Source organism: Neopelma chrysocephalum, unplaced genomic scaffold, assembly GCF_003984885.1.
Source record: "Neopelma chrysocephalum unplaced genomic scaffold, ASM398488v2 Primary Assembly neopelma1_96873, whole genome shotgun sequence".
Lineage (NCBI taxonomy): Eukaryota > Metazoa > Chordata > Aves > Passeriformes > Pipridae > Neopelma > Neopelma chrysocephalum.
Window position 1 is genome coordinate 87,093 of NW_020925516.1, and position 23,550 is coordinate 110,642.

At 63.0% G+C, this 23,550-nt stretch overlaps 1 protein-coding gene across 3 annotated transcripts; it reads left to right on the forward strand.

Moving 5' to 3' along the window:
- The first annotated feature begins 1,140 nt into the window (after positions 1–1,140).
- Positions 1,141–23,550, forward strand: SMTN (smoothelin). Of its 3 annotated transcripts, XM_027670494.1 has the most exons (21): positions 1,145–1,297; positions 6,229–6,389; positions 6,632–6,725; positions 6,819–6,897; positions 6,991–7,277; positions 8,929–9,031; positions 9,238–9,467; positions 9,594–9,657; positions 10,859–10,957; positions 12,831–12,934; positions 15,032–15,148; positions 16,156–16,314; positions 16,406–16,481; positions 16,749–16,913; positions 17,467–17,529; positions 17,680–17,743; positions 18,049–18,219; positions 18,322–18,445; positions 18,517–18,668; positions 20,064–20,237; positions 22,628–22,739. In XM_027670494.1, exons 1-20 carry the CDS (start codon positions 1,247–1,249, stop codon positions 20,206–20,208), a joined length of 2,508 nt encoding a protein of 835 aa, XP_027526295.1. In that variant the 5' UTR covers positions 1,145–1,246; the 3' UTR covers positions 20,209–20,237; positions 22,628–22,739. The 3 variants fall into 3 exon arrangements, with proteins under 3 accessions (XP_027526294.1, XP_027526296.1, XP_027526295.1); XM_027670493.1 differs by lacking the exon at positions 20,064–20,237 and having other exon boundaries at positions 1,141–1,297; positions 22,628–23,550; XM_027670495.1 differs by lacking the exons at positions 15,032–15,148; positions 20,064–20,237 and having other exon boundaries at positions 1,142–1,297; positions 22,628–23,550.

Consider the following 23,550-nt stretch of genomic DNA (forward strand, 5'->3'; position numbering starts at 1 on the left):
GGCTCTGGGACGCCAGTACAGCTGAAGACCTACACTGTCAAACAGTGGGGAGTGAGATATCTGAACCAACAACACTCCCAATATGGAAACTGCTGGACCTTCAAGGCATCTCCACCACACCCCATCTTTCTCACCTTTCTGGGTCCTTCCTGTGTCAGGAGATGATGTGGTCCTGCTCCATCCCATGCATCTCCACAGGTTGCTGGGAACTCCCAGAGGAGCAGTGAACTGAATCCCTGTGACCTGCTCCGGGAAAAGTCCCTTGGTCTCTGCTGGTCAGGGCAGGGAGCAGCACCTGGCAGCTGTCTGCTTTGCAGAGCCCACAGCACCTCTGGGTGACAGCAGGAGCTTAGTCCTCTCCAGTGAATACTTCTGGCCTTTGCCCAGAAAGATTAAGTGCAACAAAGCCTGTCCTCTGCCGAGCAGGGCTGCAGCTTGGGGTTCCATGGGATCCTCCTTGACAGTCCGACACCCGGGCTTGTCTGTCCTGGCACTGCCATCTGGGATGGGAGGACAAGGATACCACAAGCACCTTCTGAGTTGGAATGAGCACTGTGGGGCAACACATCCCCAGGGACCCCTGGCAGGTGGGGGGCTCTGAGGGTGCCCTGGGCATTAATCCTGTGGGATATCAGGGAGCAGCTCAAATAGCCCTCCAGAGCATGCAGGGGCACCCCCTGGTGTGAACCCCCGGGCAGGAGGTGCTGGTGACTCTTTGTCCCGCATCCCACAAGCCAGGGGTGCGGCAGCTTCTGTGGGCGGGAAGTCCCCGCGTCCGGACTGCAGCCGGTCCGGGCTGGGCGAGGGGACGCTCTGCGGGCAGCGATACATCCGTAGCGGGTGTGCCACCGCAGGCGGGCCAGACCCGAGTTCCCCGGCACCGGCGTGGAGACCGGGACGGGAGGGAGCCCGGAGCCTCGGGGCATGGCACGGCGGCTCGGCTCCGCACACAGGCCTGGGCCGGGCCGGGCCGGGCCGGGCACCGGGACCCTCCGCTCCGGCGGGGCGGGGCCGGGCCGACGGCGGCGGGGCGGGGCGGAGCGGTGGGAAGCAGCGCGGCTGCGGCGCTGCCAGGAGCGCGGGCGGGAACGGAGCGGAGCCGAGCCGAACCGGACCGGGAGGCAACAGAGCGGGGCCGGGCGGGAGCGCAGCCGAGCCAAGCGCGGGGCCGCGCTGCCCCGGACGCCCTTTGTTGTCTCGGTCGCCGCTGAGCCCCGGCCGCAGCAGCGCGGGCCCGGCGGGCGGGATGTCCCAGGAGAGCCTCCTCGGGATGGACGAGGGAGCGCTGCGGAAGCTGGTGAGTCCCGCGGCGGGAGGGCCAGGGCACGGTGCGCGCTCGCGGCGACTTTGGGGGCCGATCGGTGCGTGCCTGGGGGTACCTCGGCTCCCTGAGCCCCCCGGGCCGGGGTAGGCTGTCCCAGGCGCGGGCAGAGCGGGACCAGGCGGGCCGTGGGTCTGCCGCTCGGCCGGGGCATTCCGGAGCCCGTGTCTGGGAGTGACTGTAAGCGGTGGGGGTCCCGGGCGGCAGCACCCGGAGGGGCCCGCTCTGGCCGGGGTCTGAACCCCGGTGAGCTCCAGCACAGCCCTCGCACTGCCCCGGTGACTCTGGTCCCACCGCTCTCGCCGCGCTTGGCTCTTTGCTCGCACCGCGCCCGGGCGTACTGCCTATCCCGGCTCCATCTCCTCGACTGGCCGATCCCGGGAAACCGTTCCCTGCTGCCGGCTAGGTTCCTTGCTCCCCGCTCCCCCGGTGCGGGCTCCTGCTCTGCCCGGGGCTGGCGCGGTGCCAGGCGCACCTCCCGGGCTCAGCCCGCATGGCCGGGCATCCCATCCCCTCCTGCGCTGCGGCTACTAGAGCACCGGCCGGGCACTGCCCCGGGAGCCAGAGCCGGAGCGGGGCCCTGCCGCGGCCGATGGGCTATGGGGGAGGAGGGCCCGCGTGTCCCGAAGGCGGAACTCAGGGTTCTGGGCTGCGACCTGCTCAGCCGGAGCTAGTGCCCCGGGAAGCCCCTACAACGTCCTGGCCGGCTTCGGGGAGCCCCAGGGATCCCCGGCCCGGAGCTGGGCTGTGCTAGCTGCCCCGGAGGCTGAGCCGGGGTGGCCCGGGCCAGCGCTGGGGAATGGTCACAGCAGGAAACTGAGTCAGCCAGGAAGGCCAATCTGCGGGAACAGGAAAGAGTCGGGATGCCGGCGGGAAGGGGGAGCTGTGCCGTAGGTCGGCACGGGGGCTGCCCCCGGCCGAGCCTCCTGCTGTGCCACCCTCAGCCAGCTCTGGGTGACGACAGGTAGACCTACCCGTGGCTCGTGGACTCAGGAGCCCACTGCTCCTCGTGGGATGATGTTGGGGTCGACAAATCACCCCTCCGGAGGTGTGGGGATGGGTGGTTTGGGTTTCTCCCCATCCTGCCAATGCTACAGCTCTGCCATGTCCCAGCTGGGGTCTCCGGGCTGAAATGGAGCCCCAGGAGTGGTAATGGGTGCCGGGTCTCCGGCCAGCCTAGGGAGGTGCAGCAAACACTGCTTCTCCCAGGGCTTTTTCTTTTACCCACTGGGCCTTTGCCTTCTGAGACTACCCCGCTCGTGACCCAGGTCTCCCTGTGCTGTGCGGCACAGTCTGGGGAAAGCCTGCTCTGGGCTGACATGAGGCAGGGAAGGAATTTTTTTTTCTGATTATGTTTTTGGCTCCACTCAGCTGGAAGAGGATTAGTCCATATAAGGGAAAACTCCCTTTCCCATCGCTTTCTCCCTGCTCCTCTGCTCTCACAAGCCCTCCACTCTGCCTTGCTTCTCCTCCTTTCTCCCAGCAAGTGACACCTTGGCAGCAGCATCTGATGTCCCCAGGGATACTGAAAGAAGGAGGATAGGGGACATGAGCCAATCCCTGCAGCCCCCTCACCCTTGTGCTGGCTGGGCTGGGAGCTGCTGGGGAGCCTTTGCCTCCCAACTCCTGCCGTAGGCATCCACATGGGTCCCTCTCCAGCTGCCCACTTTTACCCCACACCCAGGGAAGCCAGTTGGGATCAACCTGTGGGGCAACATAAAAGTGACTAAGGGCTTGGAGGAGCCTGGGGAGGGAACTGTGGAGGATGGGGTGGGTGCTGCTGCAGGGTGGCCCTTAGGTGGATGTCTGGAAACAGGGGGTTGTTTGAGTGCTCGGGGCTGTGCTGACCTCCAGGCTGTGGTCTGGTGACCTTGGACTGGGGCATACTTCCCTCTCCCAGCCCCTCCAAATCTCAGTCTGGTTAGTTAGTGAGGATGCAAAGCCCCTTGGGGGCAGAAGCAGGGCAGGCTTGAGCTATGAAGGTCACTGCCATGAGGTCCCCTTCCTACACCCAGCAGCCTTTGGCAAAGGCTTCGGTGACCCTGAGGAGCACTGCATCCCTGCCACATCTGTTACCCAGTGTCCTTTCTGCTTTCCTCTGCCCAGAGGCAGCCACGCTCCCCATGGCTCCTTCCAAGGGTGACAGTGAACCTTGGGGCTGCAGAAGGTGCTCAGTGTGGCCAGTTACTGTCCCTAGAGAGGTTTCCCTGTGGCCAGGCTTCAGCTTCCCAAGTGCTGTGTGCTCAGGCACTCCAGAGAGCAGGGCTAATGGCAGCCCTCCTGGAAGAGATGCCTGCTGTGCCAGGGCTCTGAGTGCCGCTGTTTTGGGCGCCAGTGGGGAAGCAGCTCATGGGTGCCATGCCAGTGCCCTTTCACAAAGCCTCTCTGTGTGCTGAGGTGGGTGTTTGCTCAGAACCATTAATTTGCTGGTGGCTGGGTAGGGCCTGTGGGGCCCTGGCATGTGCCGATCCCTGAGCTTGCCTGTGCTGGCAGGACTGGGCCCCTTGGTCCCTTCCCAGCCTTGTGGTTTCTGGCATGCTTTCCCCCGCCACGGAGCTACCAAAGCTACTCATTTGCCTCATCCCAGCTCCCTGCTGACATGGCACAAGGCATTTTCTCCTGCCCTGCTGCCATTCGTCCCATGGACAGAAGCTTTTTGAGAGCAGGGTGCAGGTCAAGTCCCAGCTGGAGCCTCCTGGACAGGGCAGATCCCAGAGCTGGCAGATGGGTGTCACGCAGCACACATGGGTGCCAGTGTGTTCCCTGCACTAGGGTGTGCAGGGCTGGTATTCCATTGTGTCCCCCTCTTCCTGGCACTCTGTGCTTCTGCAGCTGCTGTGCACACCCTCCTTCTTCCCCCACCCCCACCACCTCCCCTATTGCCCTGACCCAGCTGCTGGGGCCAAGCCACTCACTGCCAGCAGCTTATTTAGGGAAGGGCCAGGGCATTGGTCACACAGTGTGCGGTTGAGGACTGTTTTCCTGTCCTCAAAGCCTTTGGATGGCTGGAGGGAGAGCCGTCCTTGCCCTGGAGCTCTACCTCCAGTGCCTTGTTTGGAACTGGACATGGTTCCACCACTTCCTAGCCCATCGATGCTGCCCCATGCAAAGAGAGCTGAGCTTCCCGGCTGGCCAGGGTGGCCACCATTGCTGTTGGACAAGCTGGGGAGAGGCTGTGTCTCAGTGCCTTTGTCCTGGCAGTAGTGTGCCTGTTGCAGCAGCATCCCCGGGGTGCCAGCAGCCATCCAGGACAGATGGGAAATGAGAGGCCCGTGAGGATGGAGGGGCTGGTTTCCTCTCCAACAACCCCCTGCCCTGGTGGCGCAGTGGCTCCTGTTCTTCCCAGCCCTTGTGCTGGTGGAGATGCCTGCTCTGGATAAGAGCCCAGGGGGCTGTAGGCTCCAGCTGGAAGGGATGGCACTGCCAGCTGGCATGGCAGGGGCTGCTGGAGTGGGAGGGAGGGAGCAACCTTGGTCCAGGCAGCTCCCCCAGAAGTTATGTGTGTTTTCAGCATTGGTCTGCCCTGGGAGTTGATGGTTCCAGCCACCAGCATCTTACCAGCTGGGAAAGGATAATGTTCCTGGTTGGGCCTTGAGGGGTTGCAGTACTACAGTTTTGGCTGCTGCTGGGGTGGCACATGGCATCTCTGTGCCTGTTCTGTGCCTGCTGGCTTCATTAGGATAGGAATACCCTCCCTGGTCTTCAGCCTCTGAGCAGGGAGGGCAAAGGCCCATGGCTTCTCAGGGGCTCTGCAGCGGGGTCTGTGTACAGGTGGTGGTTTGGGGCCCTCCGTGTGGCTCAGCTTGGGTCCAACTGAGGGACCAACCCTGGATCCCTGCTGCAGCAGAACCTGGAGAGCCCAGATGGGTGGCCTGTTAGTGGCCTGTGGCACAGGAAGGGAGGGGACTGATGCTCTTGTCCTGTGGCATAGCCGTGGCTGCTCCCAGCGTGCTGAGGCTTGATGCTGACAGCAGCTGCTATGGGTCATGGGGTTTATTTTTCATGAGTTCCATGGGAAATCACCTCCCAGGTTCCCAGCATCGGGTCAGTGGGAGGATAGCAAGGCCTGTCTGGCTTTTCCCTGCAGATCTGGCTGCCTTCTGCCCCTTCAGCATCATGATGGGGGCTATGCACGGCCTCCTGAAAGCACTGGGGCTGGTAGCAGGGCTGGACTGAAAGAGGAAAAACAACACTGGGTGCCAGGTCCTGGCCTTGGGTGGGCTAAGGAGCACCCGGAGCACCTGTGAGATGTTCATCGGGGGCATCTGAAGGGGAGTTGTGGCCCTGCTTCCCACACACAGAGGACTGGACTTTGATTTAGGACAGATCCCACTTATGAGTTTGGCTCCAAGAGCCACCTGCCATCCTCTAGCACTGAATGAGGATGGGGAGGGCTGCAGGGGGCTAGGAGGAGCCCTTGGTGGAGTGGTGGGACCCTCCCAACCAACACCTCCTGGGGACCATGGGGATGGGAGGAAAACAGGCTCTGCTGTCCCTCAGCTGCTGAAGGGGCTGGCATGAATGGGAGAGCTCGTTCCAGAGCTGATGGCACTGGGAGGGGGCAGAGCTGCAGGACACCAACCCTTGGGGGCTGCAGGGACCACTGGTGGGTGTTCATTTCACTTGCCCATCTCTTTGCCCCTCACATGCTGGAGGTCTCAGTGCCACCCTGGCAGCCCCTCCTTGCCACAGCTGATCCCAGCATCCTGCCCCGGGGGGGCCATGCCCGCTCCCCACAGGGCCTGGCAGCGTTGGGCAGCATGCACTGGGCACGTGGGCACCACAGACAGACAGCTCCTTTGTCTGGAGCGTGGGCAGCCCATGGCAGCACGGCAGAGGGTGGCACCAGGGCTGAGAAAGGGGCTCAGTGGTCAGAGCCGGTGCTGAGCCCTGCCCTGTGCATGCAGCTCGAGGCCACGCTGGACCTGGCTGAGCGGCGCCGCATCCGTTCGGCCATCCGGGAGCTGCAGCGGCAGGAGCTGGAGCGGGACGAGGAGGCGCTGGCATCCAAGCGCTTCCGCCCAGAGCGCGGCAGCCACAGACAGGACGACAAGGAGAACTGGCCACGGTGAGTCCAGTGGGGAGCTGGGGTCACCCACTGCCTCTGCCCTGGGAGATGGGGGCTGCAGTGCCTGGCCTCACTGTGGCTGGCACGGATTTGGGTGAGCTTGAAGGTGGGAGCAGCCTGGCTCCGAGCAGGTTGGCACATGTTGGGGCCCATTGCTTGGATCTGCCAGCTGCCCAAGAGGGGACTTTGCTCCCAAGTGCCCACGCCAGCTTCTGTCTGGCTGCCGCACTTGCCCTGCTCAGGTCTCAGCACCTGGAGGAGGAGCAGCAGGCAGCCCTGGCCGCCTTGTCCCAGGAGCTCGAAACAATCACCAGCGTGGAGGAGCTGACAAAACTGGTGAGTGACCATGTGCTGGGGCAGACTGCATGCCAGGATGGACCCTGTGCTGGGGCTGACCCTGCCTTTCTCACGGGTCCTTCCCTCTTGCAGCTGCGGGCAGCGGGTGAGTATGAGGAGCGCAAGGTGATCCGAGCTGCCATCCGTAAGCTGCGGGCTGAGGAGATCAAAGGTGAAGCACTATTCCCATGTTCTGGGGTGGCTACTCTGGAGAGCCTGGGACGTGGGCAGCTCCTTCCTGAACAGTACCTTTGCTCCCATCCAGCTGCGACACTGGCTGGGAATGTGCAGAGCAGCCGGAGGGATGGCAACGAGCCCCGCACTGTGCCTGGGGATGCGAAAAGTATCCAGAGGGACAATGCTGAAACACCAGCCCTTACTGGGAGTGGGGAAAGCCTTGGTGAGGGCAGCACCAAGCCCCTGGGCACAGCCAGGAGAGGGGAGAGCAGCCGTCAGGACGATGCAGAACTGCCGGCACTGGCTGAGCTAGAGGAGAGTGGGCACAGGGGGGCTGCGGAGCAGCCCCCTGCCCAGGAGCCTGAAGTTTCGGCGGTGAGTGTGTATGGTGCTATGGGGGACAGGACCTTGCTGAAGACCTTGCCCTTCCCTGGGGCTCCTGTGTGTCCGGAGCACAGAGCCCCAGGTAAGCTGTGCTTGCCTGCCCAAGGAAACTGTGGCAGGTGGGCCTGGGGTCTCAGGGGAGAGGGAGGACATGGCTGAGCTATGCCAGCATGACCCCAGCGGTGGTGAGCTGGAGCTGGGGCTGGGGCTGGGTGCCCCTTGGCTTCTGCCAAGGATGCAGCCTGGCAGGGTTCTGGGGGCCCCTGTGGTGCACGTGGTACACCCCTCCCTGCTCTGGCTCTTGGGGACAAGGCTCTTTGGAGGCAACAGCCTCTCTTGTGGCAGCTGCCTGCAGCAGTCTCCCTGCACAGCTAGAAACATTGAGCTCCCATCCTGTGATGACTGTTCCTGCCATCCGTCGAGGGGCCAGGGTTCATTCTGCAGTGAAGTTGGGGGCTTTCTGGATGGGGAAAGGATGAGCTGGTAGGCAGGGCTGGAGGGAATGGGCACAGGCAGAGGTTTTCAGTGCAGCAGAGGTGATTCCCGCAGGGACTGCATGGTGGTAGGAGATCCCTGCACCCAACCTTGTGGGGTTGCCCTTTGAGGGTGAGGGTGGGAAGGGAAGAAGCAGTGGGTATAACTGCAGCCAGGGAGGAAGGCATGAGTTCCCCCATCTGCCTCTATCTAACCCTGCTTCCCCTTCCACCTGCCCCAGAGCCATAGCAGGAGGCTGCAGAGGGTATGTGGCCCTGTGCCACCTTTCAGCACTGTCTGCCTCCCCATCCGGATGTGCTGGCACACTATCCCCAGTCCTGGCTGTGCTGGGACATCTCTGAACAGCTGGCAGGGCTGTCTCACTCTGTCCAGCTGATAACTCCAAACCCAAGGCCATTTGCATCCCTGGGCTTGGGACCTGGGTCCCCTGAGGGTATGGTCCTACCCCCCTACCCTGGAGTCATGGCAAGGGAAGCCCACAGTGCTGCTAGAGGCACTGGCACAGCCAGGACTGGCACCCTGTTCCCTGGCTGACACCAGGACACCCTGGCCCTGCTCCCCTGTGTTTCAGGGACACACCTGTCACCTGTGTGTGGACCTATGCCCAGAACATCCCATCATTTGCCAAGCAGAGCTGCAGGTGCCATGGGCAGAGACAGGCTAATGTGAAACTGGGTGCTCCCTGGATCATGAAGCCCTGGAGTGCCTGGGCTGAGGGCATGGGGCAGGAGCTGTCTTCTCCCACCTGCTGGCATCCACAGTGATAAGACTGGTGTGCTTGGGGCAGCTGCCTCAGAGGGACCCAGGTGCCAGCTCATTGCTCTGTGCCCTGGTGCTGATCAACCTCCAGAGGAATACCAGGAGCCTCAAAGGTGCGCAGGGTTTGGGGCCCTGCTTCAGTAGACACAGTGTCCCCCTCCCTGCCCACTGGAGGCAGCAGCATGTGGGGACACTTGTTTCCCTGCCAGCCTCCTGCACTGACCCCTGTGCCGGGACTGGCTGGTCCATCCCCAGCAACATGCAGGCAGGGACCTGGATGGCATGGGAAGAGGCCACAGCTTGCATGTTCCTGGCTGAGTGGCAGGGATGGGACACAGTCAGGGACTGGAGCAGGGCTGGTTCTGCTCTCACCCCCTGCTCTCCCCAGGACCATGAGCGAGAGGACATGGTGGAGCAGGAGCATGTCCCAGCCAGGATGCAGGAGCTGTGCAGCCAGCAGGCGGGAGACCCCCAGAAACCCAGTGTCCAGGGTGAGTCCCCACAGATGCCCATGGCAAAGCCCTGTCTGGGTGCATGCCCGAGGCCAGAGCTGTGCCTAGCCAGCTACAGAACAGTGGAGGGCACATCTCCCAAATGGTGGGCAGGGGAGCCAGGTGCCTGGAGGGACTGCAGGAGCAGGGATGCACTGCAGGCAGCTTCAGGCTTCTCTGAGCAGAGCCTCTTTTTTTACTCACAGAAGTGGTGTCGGGGACCCTTGTGCTTCTGGAGCTGCAGCCGGCCCCAGAGCCCAATCCGGAGCCTGAGGATGGTGTTGAGGAGCTGGAGCAGGGCCAGCCCCAGGGGCAGCAACAGGCAGCCTGGAAGGCAGGGAGCCTGGACAGCCCAGCCACTGCTGCGGAGCCCAGCAGGAGGCAAAGCCCTAGAGGGGAGCAGCCACCCCTGGGCCAGCCTGGTGCTGCCAGCCAGGTACAGAAATGGTAGCAGCCGCCACTGTCCTCCTTGCCCAGGGCTGCTGGTCTGTGTGTGAAGGCAGCTTAATAGGGGGAGTGCATGCAACCCTCAGCTGAGCGCTCTGCCCCTCTCCTCCCACAGCTCCATGTTGGGGTGCGCTGCCAGGCACTGGGGCCAGATGGGAGACACGGGAGGCCACCAGTGGGTAAGTGCAGCCTTTGAGAGGGATGGGGAGGAGACATGAGGGCTGTGGCCCCCTGCCAGGGGGGCAGTGCTGCCCCAGAGCCCCCCACCCCCTTCTCCCCTGCCCTGCAGCATGCACATCCCAGGCAGCCCTGGCGATGTGACTCCAGCCCACGCATGCTGGAGCAGGAATGTGAGTGCAGGACATGGCCAGGCCAAGGGCCACCCCTCGGCTGATTCTGCCCAGCCAAGTGGTGGTGGTGCCCACTCTGGCCAGGGAGCTGGGTTCCAGGCGTGCTGTTTACCAGGCCCCCTCTCTGGCAAGGTGGCCACAGGGCCATGAAAGGGAATCGGTGCAGCAGCAAACCCCGGCCTTTTGCATTCCTTGTCCCAATAAGGCTGAGAGCAATGCGTGGCTGGCTCTGACCACCCCTTCCCTCACCCGGCCATAGCACCCTCTGGGGCCTCCCTGCAGCCCTGGGGGATTCCGGTGGCCAGCCCTATTCCTACTGCTGGGAAAACCATCCCCATGGCTGTGCCAGGAGGAAACAGAAAACCCAAAAAGCAGTTCTCTGCTCCCAGGGTCAGGGTTTCCTCTTGGAGCTGCCCTTGCAGGCGGAGATCCCCTCCCTCTGAGGCTCCCCTGGGGACTGCTGGCTCCTGGGAAGGCAGAAACCCTGGGAAGATGCTAGGCTGCAACATGGCACAGCCCAGGGTGCAGGGAAGTGTGCAGGACCTGCCCCCCCTTGCATCACAGGGGACTCAAACCTGGGTTCTGAGGAGAGGCTGAGCTCACCTCCCACCCCCAGCTCCATGGACATCACTGACTCCAGCCCCAGGGCAGAACCCTGCCTGCACCCTCGAAGGCTGAGCCACCCAGCTCCCTCACCCTCCCCTCCAGAGACAATGCTAGGGCCTGGCAGGGATAGGGGTCATCCCGACCTTTTGGCACAGACCCCAGGTATCCCCCACTGCCTTGCTGGGCACAGATCCTGCCGTCCTCTGCAGTGTAGTTTGGCGCTACAGGGCAGAGCCCATGCCTGGCGTGTGGGGCAGCCTACAGGTGCTGGCAGATTTTGGCACTATGCACTGGGGAGTATGGCGTGACAGGGAGGGGTACTCCAGGGTGCTGTACTGTGGGGATGGCAGCAGCACCCTGTGCTGTGCTCACTCTCTGCTCCCTTTGTCCTGTTCCTTGCCTATCTGTGCTGTCTCTTCCCAAGCGCCAGTGTCCACCCAAGATCTCGTAGGGACCCCAGCTCGCCTGAACACTCACCAGTGGGAGCAGGTGCCCTCCTCTTCGTGCCCAGCTGGCCCCACGGGTAAGATCTCAGTGGTGCCTGCCTCTGTTCTCTGCTTCCCGCTGGCAGGAGATTCCTGGCGAAGCCTCGGCAGACATGGAACTCCAAAGTACCGGGACGCTGCAGGATGCTGCTGGCCACCCACTTGCTCTTTTGCTCCCTGCCCAGCATCCCTCCTTCCCTCCCTCCCATCCATGTCCGCAAGCACCTGGCCCTGGCAGGAGTGGGGAGAGGGGGCAGAGACTTTGAGGGGCTGCAGTCATCTCGGGGGGGTGATGCATGTGTAGTGGGGTCTCTTTGGGGCAGTAATGCATCTTGTGGGCACTGTGGAGAGCTGCATGCATGGTCAGGGGTGTTGTGCATCGCGTGGGCAAGCTGGGGGGCTGCATGCACGGTTTGGCACCCTGGGGTGGGGGCAGCATGCATCGCAGCAGGCACCGCAGGATGGGGGGGCAGCGTGCATCGCAGGGGGCACTCCGTAGGGCTGCAGGCACTGTGCGGGACCAAGCAGGGGTCGCAGTCCCGGTGGGGTCACCCGCGGGCGGCTGCAGCCCGGTGACCCCGCGCCCATCCCCGCAGCGCCACGCTCCGCCGGACTCCCGCCGCCCTCCGCCGCCGGCTCGGTGCGGGAGCGCGCGCAGCGGTTTGGGCCGGCGGGGGCGGGCGGTGCGGGGGGGCGGGCCGGGGCCGGGACCGGGGCCGGGGCCGCCCAATGGCAGCGGGGGCCCCGCACGGCCCCGCCGGCGCCCGCTCAAAACGCGCGGGGCAGCGGCGGCGCAGAGCAGCGCCCGGCTCCGCGCCCCGCCGGCCGCCACCTCGACGCCATGAAGACCTTCTTCACCATCGAGATCAAGGATGGGCGTGTGCAGCCCCTCGCGCCCCGCATCACGGCCGCCCCCAGCAGCCAGCGGGCAGGTGGGCACTGATGGGGTATGGGGCGAGCAGGACAGGTCAAGTGGGCAGCTGGCATGTGCCGGGAGGCTAGACGCTGTAGGAGTGATGGGCATGGTGGGCGTCACTCAGGGAGGTGGGACTGGGAAAGGTGGGCATCTGTCAGGAAAGTGGGTACCACAGTGGAATGGGTGCCAGCAGGGCCATAAGCACTGCGGGACCATGCTCCCGATGGGACTATGTGCACAGCTTGGCAGTGGTGCAGGTGGGTGCCAGTGGACAGCCAGGCACTGAAGGATGGTGGGCACTAATGGGCAGGTGGAGGCACAGGTGGAGGCAGGCGGGCAGTGCTAGGCCAGGCTGGTGCTGATGGGCAGCAGCAGCTGCTGACAGCCCAGAGGCTGAATACGGGTGTTGCCAGAAGATCAGAGCTTGCCTGGCAGCCGTCACTCCTTGGCAGGCACACTCAGCCTGCTCAGGGCATCTCAGTCCAGAGAGACCACCTGGTCCTGCAGCCTGTCCCCAGCCCTACTGTCCTGATATGTCTGTGCTCGGGCTCATTCCCAAATCCCTGCCCTGCCCCCACAGCCCTGCCCCATCCTCTGTCCCCACTGAACTGCTGGCTCAGGGGAGCCCCCGCTGTCCTGGTGTGTCCTGTTCCACTGCTGTGCTGCGTTTTCTCCAGCTCTGCCCCAACCCTGCTTGCCTGCAGACGTGGCTGGCTCGGGATGCTCCTGTGGCCATCCAGGGGGTCTTGGATCCAGCTGGAGCACTGTGGAAAGTGCCCTTCCTTGGGAGGAGGATAAGCCAGGGTTGTGAGGGGGGGCTGGTTTCCCATCCCTTGCCTGTCCCCAGAGCTCTTTCCCTGTGCCAGAGCTTCGTGCTTGCTGTCAGGGCAGGATGTGTGGGGCAGCAGAGCTGCCCAGCTGGAGCCAATCCCCAGCCATGGAGCTGAGCCTTCCAGGCTGGGGCAGACCCCACATGCTTCTTCCTCCCCTTGTAGAGGTGACCCTGGGGCTGCGGAGCACCCCCATCCGCATCACCACCATTCCCAGCAGTGTCAGCAGTATCTGCAACATCAGCAGTGTCAGCAGCAATGTCACCAAGGTAAGTGCCCAGGGGGCCTTGGTGCTGCGGGGCCGTGTTCCACCTGGGCATCACCTGACAGCTCTGGGGCTTGGGGTGGGGACCAGGGACCAGCAGGGTGGCAGCATGTTCTTGGGGGCTCCGGCTGGTTTTGATTGGTGCTTTTGTTTTGTTTTGGTTGGGTTTTTTTTTCCATCAAGAGACCCTTGGCTTTGTGTGTGGTTGCACAGCCCCACATGAGTCTCCTGCACTCTGGACTGTGCCACCATGTACCCACAGTTGGGGAGGGGGAGCAAAGTGAGCTGGGAGTCTTTTTTGGGTCTCCGTCTGTTTTAAACACCTTTAAGGGTGGCAGCAACTCAGGGAAAAACCCATTGCTGCCCACTCCTGGTTTTCCTCCTGGGGATGGACCTTGGCCATGGCCTGGGGAGCCTGCCTTGGGGTGGGGCTCCCTGAAGACCTCTAACCTACCCTGGAGCTGTGAGTTGGGGTCTTGCTTGCTCCTGTGCTCCACAATCCTGAGTGGAGAGTGGCATGGCAGTCCCAGTCCACCTGGCCCAGGAGGGATTCTTGGGTGTGACTAGAAAAAAACCTGAAAAAACAACCACTCTGCAGTGTTTTGGGGGGAGAGTGGGCTGTGGCCACTCTGGGGCTGGGTGCACACAGGAGGCAGCCGTGAGTGCAGCCCTTCAAGTGCTTTTGTCTGCTCCTGCCCATCTAGGGTAATGTGAGGCACCCACGCGCCGCCTTGGCAGGAGCTGGGATGTCAAATACAGCTCTGCCTCACTCATGGCCCCGCGTGCGCCTGGCTGCCTCTGCAGGAACAGCGCTGCCAGTGGCCCATGGTACTGCCAGTGGCCTATGGCACGCTGGTGGCTGCGACACCACTGGCTCACCCCGTCCTCAGCTCAGTCCTCCTCAGCATGAGGCAGGCAGTGCCCACAGCCTGGCAGGGTTGCCCTCAGGTGCTGCCCACACCTGCTGGCAGGTCCTACCTATGGGCAGCTCACTGCCTGCAGCGGGGTCACTTCCCCATGCTAATGCGCTTGGGCGGACTTGGCCTGAGCACCTGTCAGCTCTCATTAAGGTATTAGTGGGGCTGCCTGGAGGGGTGGGGGGCCTGAGACCCATCAGCTGCTTGGTGGGAGATGCAGCCGCCAGGTGTGCTCCCAGTAGGCAGAGAGGAGGAGGAGGAGGAGGAGAAGGTAGCAGTGCTGGCAGCCCTGCCAGGTAGGGCTCGGTTGGAGGGACCAGCGGGCTGCAGGGACCTGGGGGCAGTAGCCACTGCAGTGTGTCCTCTCGCTGGTGGGGTGCTGCCTATGCCCATCGTGCAGGGACCCCCCGTGGCGCAGGCATTAGGCTGCATGGGGTTATGGAGACCTCTAAAAATCCTGGCTGTGGCTGAGGCCCTTGCACCAGTGCCAGTCTGGGGCTGGAGGTGTCGGTGTGCTGTGGGTGATGCTGGCTCAGAGTGGGAGGGCACTCGGATGAAAGGGCACAGCAGTGGTTGGCCCTGTCACTCAACCAGCACAGCAGTGGTTGGGACTGGTTCCCCCTGCTGTGTCCCACAGCCTCCAGGCTGGTATCTGGCCCTGGCAGCCACCAGGGCAGGGGGGCCACTTGCAGAGCTCCCCTTGCCAAGCCACCTGGTCCCAAAGCCGGACACACTGCCAAGTGTGTCGCCTGGCTCAGCACCCCTGTGCGGGACCCCCGGCTGCTGGGACCAGAATAGCCCACAGGCAGGGAGTGGGCTGGCCTCCAGCTGGGGGGGTGCCCTGCGCCCCTATAAAGGGCAACAGACAGCTGAGCGAGGCTCACTGCAGTGCCTGCACCGCCACCATGCTGGGGGTCAGCTTGGAGGGGCTGGCACAGGCCGGGACAGCCAAGCTGGCTGAGCTGCGTCGGGAACTGGCAGCGTTCCGGGGGGTGGCAGAGGGGCAGCTGCAGTGGGCGCTGCAGTGGGTGCAGGCGTTGGTGCAGGCACTGCAGACACTGGAGCAGGAGCACCTGGAGCTGCGGGCAGAGCTAGGGCGCCTGGGGCGCTGCCTCGACCTGCTGGCACCAGGGCTGCAGGAGCCCCCTGGGGAGGACATCAGCACCCTCTTTCTGGAAGCACAGGACCCTTGCGCCCACTTTGAGGGCACCGAGGAACCCAGCGGCCCTGTGGCCCATCCACCCACTTTCTCCAGCACGCGCCAACAATCGGCCCTGCACCTCTCCCGGACCAACAGCAGCGTGAGTGTGGGCAGCCCTGCCCCACGGCAAGGGGTGGGAGGGGGCACCGGCCCCTGGGGCTCCTAGGGGTGTCTGGAGCCCAGGCATGAGATGGAACTGTGGCTGTGGTGCACAGGGACACGGCACCATGAGGATCTACCACCCCTAGGGCTCACTGTGGCACGGCTGCAGCGCCTGCATTGCTGGCGTGCCAGGCGGGCGGCCACAGGCAGCTGTCCTGCCCCTGCCGCAGTGCCTGGCACAGGTGGTGGCATGGGTGCATGTGGCCAGTGTCAGCTCCTGCCGATGGCTTTGCCATGGGCCAGGTGCTGGGCTGCAGGATGCAGGATTGAGCCAGGTGTGTGCATGTCTGCTCCAGGCCAATTCCAGCATCCCTGCTGCCTCTGTGCCCTATTCCGGGCCTGGCCCGCTGCCCGCTGTGCATTGCTGGGGGGTCATGCTGAAAGGGACTTGGCGTCCTGGCTGTGTTCAGGCAGGGGCCCAGCTGGCCTGGATCCTGGCAGGGATACGGGGGAGGCTCTTGATCTCCTGCACAAGCTCTTCTCTCCACTAAGTCCCTTAATTCCATGGAAATCCCTTGTGCTGCTAACGGCACTTACTGGCCTTGCCAGCACCTTGCCTGCTGCTGGGCACCAGGCACTGCCCAGCCTGTAACCCCAGGCAGCCCCTGCCTGCTTGGGGGCCCGGCCACCTCCTGACAGGGAACAGGGAGTATCTGGAGATATTTTGGCAGCCAGACTGGGAGGAGGTCAGGGACTGCTGGGCCCTCCAGGGGCAGTGGGTGCCACAGGGGGATGTTGTGACGCCCTGCCTGCCTTGGGCACTGCAGATGCCTGCAGTGTCCCACCAGCTGAGAGCTCTTATGCCACATGTGGCACATCCTCTCCGGAGTCCTCACTGCCTGTGGCACTGAGCAGGTGTTAGGGTGGTGGGGGCCTGGACCCTGACCAGCAGTAGTGGGGTGGCTGAGCTGGCAGAGGCTCAGCTGCACTGTGCTGTCCTTGCAGATGGAGCCGGAGGTGGTGGAGCAGCCCCAGGTTCTGAGGCTGGAGCCAGAGCTGCCCAACGGCATGGAGAAGGTGCAAGTGAGGGAGGTAGAGAGAAGGAGCAAGCTGAATGTCGAGGAGCTGAGCAGGATTGAGGATGAGGATGTTCTGGATAAGATGGTACCTCTGCCTCTGGCTCGGGCTCCTGGGGGAAAGTAAAGGGACCCCAAGCTGATGGCAGAGGAGTGATGTTGACTTCTCCCTCCTGCAGCTGGATCGGACAACAGACTTTGAGGAGCGACGGCTGATCCGAAATGCCATGCGGGAGCTGCGCCAGCGCAAGCGAGGTACTTGGGGAACAGTGACTCCCACTGGGGTCGGAGCAGTGGCAGAGGCAGTGTGGAGTGCTAGAGTGGGGCTGTCCAGCCACAGGGAAGCTGGAGGCTGCGTGCTGGGTCCTCTCTTGCCCCCTGGACTGTGCCAGGCTGAAGACATCATACTTTCTCATGAGCCAGTTGTGGGACAACAGCAGCCATAGGACCTCTGGTGTGGTGTGGATTGTGTCCACCACCCTGCCTCTCACTGCTGATGCTGTCTCCCACCTCTGTTTGCAGACCAGCGGGAGAAGGAGCGAGACCAGCGGCTGCAGGAGGCTAGGAGCCAGGCTATGGCAGGAAGGGCTGGCCACGCCACCGAGACCACCACCACGCAGAGCACTCAGTCAGCTGACGGCTCAGCTCGCAGCACCGTCACCAAGACTGAGCGTCTCGTCCAGTCTAGTACGGGCCAGGCTGGGGGGCAGTGGGCTCACTGACCAGTGTGCTGGCCCTTCAGTGGCCATGCAGAATCCTTCCCAGTGCTCTGCCAGCACAGCTTCTCGGCCACTCGCTGTTTGTCCTGGGTCTGGCCTGACTGTTCTGGGAGCAGCACTGTAGTGCAGGGCTGAGTTTCTGGCTTGCTCAGAGCTTGCCTGGGGATCATTAATGGATCTGCTCTGGTGACTTTCTACCTGATCCCCACTCTCTTGGGGTAGCAGGGCCTTGTCTTTGGCCTGTCTCCTGTCCCCTACACCGCTGTTCTCCCAGTCACTAGGTTGCTCAAGCCAAGTGGCTGCAGGGGCTGAGGGATGCCCCAGCTCTTTGCTGCTTTGCGCCGTCCTCTTTGCTCTGCCTGGGGGGCACGTGCCTTCTGTCATCCCTCTGCCTGCCATGCCTCTACCACCTGGGACTTCTACCCATTCCACTGCATGGGTGTGAGGGTGCTTGACAGCAGCGGGTCTCTGTGGGTGCTGCTGCTCCCAGCCCAGCTGTTCCTGTTGCCTTGTCTCTGCAGGTGATGGCACCAAGACCTCCCGTACCACAACCATGGAGTCAAGTTATGTGAAGAGATCAGACAGTAAGAGCTTTCCCTGCCCTTTCCCTGCAGCATTGTCAGAGTATAACCCTGGGGCATCACTGCTGCTGAGTCATCACTGCCCTGAGGCAGGCCAAGTCCCACCTGCCTCAGCTCCTGCCCAGGGCCTCTTTTCTTCCTCTCTCTCTGCAGGTGGCAACAGCACGTTTGTTCAAACCAAATCATCCTACAGCTCCTCGTCCAAGAAGACCGGCAGGTGAGTGGTGGTGTCTGCGGGGACAGGCACATACGGTCTCTGTCACTCATCTGCTTGCGGTTTCCCTGTGCGAGAGTGTCCCCAAAGCCTCCTGGTCCTCGGGGTATACTCACTATGTTCAGAGATCCTCATGGGTCCTTCCATGGGCACAAAGATGTCTGCCAGCTGGGGACCTTAAGCCACTCTCTTCTGTCCTAGGGACATGGAGGATTCTGAAGTGCCAGGGCTGGCAATGGGCTGAGGCCACTGCTTGCCCTTCCCTGGGCCACCTGGAGCCCCCTTCACATTGTTCGTCTCTCTCCCAGCGTCTTTGACCGTGAAGATGAGAGTGCCTCCAGGCAGAGCAGCCTGGCTGCACTGGAGCGACGTCAGGCAGAGAAGAAGAAGGAGCTAATGAAGGCTCAGAGCCTGCCCAAGACCTCAACCTCACAGGCACGCAAGGCCATGATGGAGAAGCTGCAGAAGGAAGGCGGGAGGTGAGGCTGGGCCTGGGGCATGCTGGCTGGGGCAGTGAACACTGTGCAGATAACACCCCACAGCTAACACCCATGGATAACACCCCGTGTCTCCTGCCATAGCTCACCAAACCCCGCAGCATCACAGACCACTGTGCAGCGCTCCTCCAGCTTCGGCGTGCCCAATGCCAACAGTATCAAGCAGATGTTGCTGGACTGGTGCAGAGCCAAGACCCGGGGCTACGAGGTGGGTGCCACCTCCTCTTCCCATCCCAGGGCTGGTCACTCTGTCCCTCGGTAACTCTCTTGCCTTCTCAGCATGTGGACATCCAGAACTTCTCGTCCAGCTGGAGTGACGGCATGGCCTTCTGTGCCTTGGTCCACAACTTCTTCCCTGATGCGTTTGACTACAGTAAGCTGACACCCCAGAACCGCCGCCACAACTTTGAGGTGGCCTTCTCTTCTGCAGAGTATGTACCTCTCATGCCATCATATGAGCTTGGGGCGGCTTGGGGCAGCCTCTTCTGCTCGCTGCTGGGGCGAGGGGGGACACACGGGGGTGATGGTGCTGGAGGTGGGTGCCCATATGTGTTGCTCCCCCCATGTCATGCAACAAGGTTGAGTGCTGGGTGGGAAAGCAGCAGCTGCCTGGGCAGAGTCACGAGAGGCCAGTGCAGCCCAGTCTTGTGTGGTGAGAGGGTGGGCGTGGCGGTCTGGGTTCCCAAGCACAGAGCAAGGCAGCAGACCCCAAGCCCACCTGGCTGCAGGCAGTACATCCCATCCCAAGGTGCCGGGTTTGGGACTGCAGCCTGTGGGTAGCAGGGTTTGCCCGTGCCAGGTACCTCCTTTCACAGTCATAGGGGCTCAAACACCGTTGCAGCTTCTCTAGTCTCCTCCCTTCCCCTTTTGCTTCTGATTTTCCTGGGTGCTGAGAGATGGGAGTGCGCCCAGCTGGAGGGCTGGCAGCCAGCCCCTCTCTCCTTCCTTCTGTCTCTCTCCCACCCCTCCATTCCTCTCCTTCAGCACCCTGCCTGGGGGCAGGGACAGGGGTGGGGGTCCCATTCGGCTGGTGTCCGGGGCCATGGGGTGAGCTGGGGGCTCCCATGAGCTCCCTGGGTGCCGTGGTGCTGTTTGGTGGAGCAAGAAGGGAGCTGCAGGCCTGGCTCTTGGCGCTCCTGGTAATGGATTTTTTGCCTTAATTGGGGAACCAGTGCACGGACTTGAGAGAGCCATCATCTCTCCGGCCTGGAAGCCAAGTGGCCTCTCGTCCTTCCTCCTCCAGCTCTTGTGAGCGTCCTCTCCTGAGCTTCCTGCACCAGGGCTGTGCTGCGTGGTTCCAAGCGGAGCTGGGCAGGAGGGCTGGGCTTGCCCCGCCATCCTCCCAACAGGTCTATATAGGAGCTATATAGAGTGTCGCTCCACTCTGGAACCCGCTCCCCGAGCACCTGGCGCACCACAACACCTCACTCCTCCTCCTCCTCCTCCTCCTCCTCCTCCTCCCCCCCCCCCCCACCCCCCCCCCCCCCCCCTCCTCCTCCTCCTCCTCCTCCTCCTCCTCCTCCTCCTCCTCCTCCTCCTCCTCCTCCTCTGTCTGTCCTTCCCTCTGAACCTCACGCCTCTCCACGCCGCTCACCTGCTGCCCCTTCCCCCTCCCCTTGCTTGTGCTCTCCAGTCTCACTGAATGGCCTTGGCACGGGGTGCCCGGAGCCTTCCTGCCCCTGCATCGCGCACCCCCGGAGCATGCCAGAGCAGAGCAGCTTCTGGGGGGATGGGAACTGCACTGATCTGTGTCTCTTGTTTTCTCTTCCTCCCCTCCCTGACTGGGCTGCGGTCACTGGCTTGCCCCTCTCTCTCCCTGCACCCAGGAAGCACGCGGACTGTCCACAGTTGCTGGACGTGGAGGACATGGTCCGGATGCGCGAGCCAGATTGGAAGTGTGTGTACACATACATTCAGGAATTCTATCGCTGCCTGGTCCAGAAGGGGCTGGTAAAAACCAAAAAGTCGTAGCCCATTGTCACCCCCCCCAAGGACCAATGGTGAGAACCTTCCCCTCCAAGTATCTGCCCGTGCCCCACCACCACCAGGGCTCGGCTGGGAAGCAGCTGTCGCGGCTGGGGACAAGGCTGGGGGATGCCAGTGGGCAAGGGGCAAGTCCCGGTGGTGCCAGGCAGGGCCCCACTGCAGCCAGGAGATGGGCAGAGGCAGCTGGCAGATGGGCAGAGGCAGACTGTCCTTGGGCCTTCTGGAATAGAACCCATGGGGGGTTGGGCAGTGGGGACTGTGTCACGCTATAGGGATCTTGACTCTCCAGCTCTGGGGAGGGCAATAGTGAGAACAGATCCCTCCCCTGGCTGAGCCTGATCCAAGGATGAACTGCTGGGGACTCCGCTCTGTGCTCTGAGTGATGCCGCCTGAATGTGGGTGACCCCCCCGGGCTGCTGCAGCATTACTGCTTGCACTTGCTGCCTCCTTTCCCTGCCCCAGTGTGCATATGCCCAGCCCCAAGGTGCTGCCTGCTCATATATGGGCAGGAGCAGGAGTCTGGAAAGTGTGACTCAAGGCTCAGGTCCTGCCTTATCCTGCAGTGTTTGTGCCTGTCTCGGAGCATCCTGTCTGGTGCTAGAGCCATGGCTCCCCTGGCTCTGCACAGCACTGGCACACTGCAGCCCAAACAATGGCTTTATAAGGGCAGAGCTGCTCTCTGTGTACTGCCATTACTCCACCATCACCCCCGGAGCCAGGCAGGGGCTTTTCCAAGGCCCTGAGTGGGGCCCCCCATCCCCATGGTGGCCAAATCATGAGGTGGGGCTGGTGCCAGCCAGGTCATGGGCTCAGAGCCCACTGACCATCGTAGCAAAGGCACCATGGGAAGGCTGGGACTGTGGGGACTGGGGTGGGGATCTCCTGGGCCCTAGTGCTCCCCAGGGGCTGGCAGCAGCTGGGGGTCTGTCCTCAGAGAGGGGGGGAGGGAGGGGGCTGTTCTGGAGGGTCAAGGCACACCGTGGGGCTACAGCAGGGGGAGGGGGGGACAGAGATGAGGGTGTTGTGGTGGTGGGTGGCAGCATGGGATTTGGACCCTCCTTGTGCATCCTTGCAGCAGAGCCCTGCTGGAGGGTGGCCCAGGGCCGGAGCAACTGAGCCAGCCATGGCAGCAGCGGGGGCTGCCAGTTCATGCCAGCTCAGCCCCCAGTGCTGGCACAGCCCTTTCCCCAGCAGCAGCAGCAGCCGGGGTGCTCCAGCACCATCAGTTCCCATAAGGGAACAATGCCTGGCAGGGATGCAGGGGCCTGGGCAGGGCCAGGACAGGGGTTGCAGCAGTGGCAGGGTTGCTTCTCTGCTCACCCCCCCACCTCTCCCACACCTACTCCCCCAGAAAAAAGACTAGAGGATGGAGGTGGCTAGATCACCTCCATGCCCTGCCTGGTTGTCATCATCATGGCTAGGCTTCACGAACAAAGATTTGGGAAAGGCTCCATCCACATTTGTTGCAAGCACGCTGGTGGCTGAGATAGACGTGTCCGATTGCAAAAGGCACAGCAGAAAGACTCCTTAGGTAGTATATACAACTCCTTAGGTTGTCATAGTGACCCATAATCGTGTTGTCAACTGCCCTGAGCACCCAGGGAGCCCCAGTTTGGGAACAAAGCGGCCCAGGGAGCTGGATGGGTGGTGAGGACAGGGTGGGCACCCCAGCAGAGGAGCAGTGGTAGAGTCCCGAGGCTGTGGGGATTGGGGCACAGCCATGGCTGATCTGCCATGGCCCCCCAAGGCTGGTAGCTGCTGGAGCAGGGTCCTGCACAGACCCCTACACCATGCTGGAGCTGGGAGAGGAGGCAGTAGGCACAGACCAGGTTGAACTCACTGAAGCAGGGCAGTGCCCACCCCAGTAGTGCTGGGCCTGGGGCAGGCAGCCCGGAGCTCTAGTCTGGGGCAAAGCTGGGAGCCGGACTGGCAGGAGGCAGAGGAGCAGGGCCAAGGCTTGAAGCAGGAGTGAAGGACAGCTTGTGACAGAGATCCGCCCCCCATCCCTGCTTTCCCTGGACCAGCCGGTGGGGCTTGAGGCTGCAGAGATATGTGCAGGCAAGCAGGGCTCTCCCTAGGGGGCACCAGCAGCCGCTGGAGGAGGAGAGGGGTGGGCACAGCCTGAGCAGGGCGTGACTACTACCACCAAGAGCTGGGGCAGAGAGCACCGGGGGGGCAAGGGGTGCAGGCAGGTGGGCAAACCCCCCAGGACAGGCAGCCTCCAGGGCAGGCAACACATAATCTTCCCAGCGCCAGGAGCGGCAGGACCGGGGGTACCAGAGGGCAGGCAGGAGCCACGTGGGGCTGAGGGCAGCAGTGCCCAATGCCAGCAGGCCCTGGGCAGTGTGGGGTTCCATCCCAGACCCCACGCAGGGCAGCTTGCCTGAGGGTTTCACCTCTGCAGGACGCTGGTGGACTGCGTGCCGCTGGTGGAGGTCGAAGACATGATGATCATGGGGAAGAAGCCAGACGCCAAGTGCGTCTTCACCTACGTGCAGTCCCTCTACAACCACCTGCGTCGCCACGAGTTGCGCATGCGGCAGAAAGAGTGCTAGAGCCTGCCCTGCCCACCCCCCCACTGTCCTTGCTGCCAGGGCTGCCAGTGGGCAGGGGAGCTGTCTGCCCCAGGAGGGTCTGGCAGGGCCACAGGTCTGGCACTGAGGACAGGGGGAACTCTGACACCCAGGCAGTCCCCTGCCTCTGCCTTGCCAGAGCTGCCTCTGCCCCGGCCAGCTGCGGGCTGACCCCATGAGCAGGGCCAGGCAGGCACTGCTGGGGATGCTCCTGGCTTGGCTTGCCCCCTGCGCTCCAGCCTGTTAAGTTATTTGTTCTCCAGGAATTGTGTACCCTGCGGGCAGCACTCCTGTGTCCCTGGGTGGCACAGCTGCGCCCTCAGGCCTGGGGCACAGTGTGGGTCAGTGGCTGAGCAGGACCGTGTAGCCCAGCCAGGCATCCCACAGGCAGCATCTGTCAGTGGTTCCCATGGCTCCCTGTGAGGAAGCCCCTCTGCCCACCGCAGGCCCTGCTTGGTGTCACCTCCCTGGGGACAGCTCCACAGCTGTGCCGACACCCTGCTTCCCACCTTCACGTGCACCTGGGGCACTTCCGCACTAGGGGCTGCAGCACCTGTGGGCTGGGGAGCGGGCAGGGGTGAGAGGTCCCAGGGGAGCACGAGGCTGAAGGAGCCAGCCAGGATGGCAGCCCCTTCTCCCCTCTCCTGCTCAGGGCACCACGCGCTCAGCGCCGCTCGCCCCTCCGTCACGTCTCTACACCTGTAACGACACGTGTACCAACACCAGCCAGATAATAAAGGTTTACCTAGGGTGA

Bases quoted from the DNA above. Each gene is read 5' to 3' on its own strand.
- SMTN (XM_027670493.1), top strand. From the start codon at position 1,247: ATGTCCCAGGAGAGCCTCCTCGGGATGGACGAGGGAGCGCTGCGGAAG. The intron at 12,935-15,031 runs GTAAGTGCCCAG...CTGGAAGCACAG, and splicing joins TCAGCAGCAATGTCACCAAG to GACCCTTGCGCCCACTTTGA. The intron at 16,482-16,748 runs GTACTTGGGGAA...CTCTGTTTGCAG, and splicing joins GCTGCGCCAGCGCAAGCGAG to ACCAGCGGGAGAAGGAGCGA.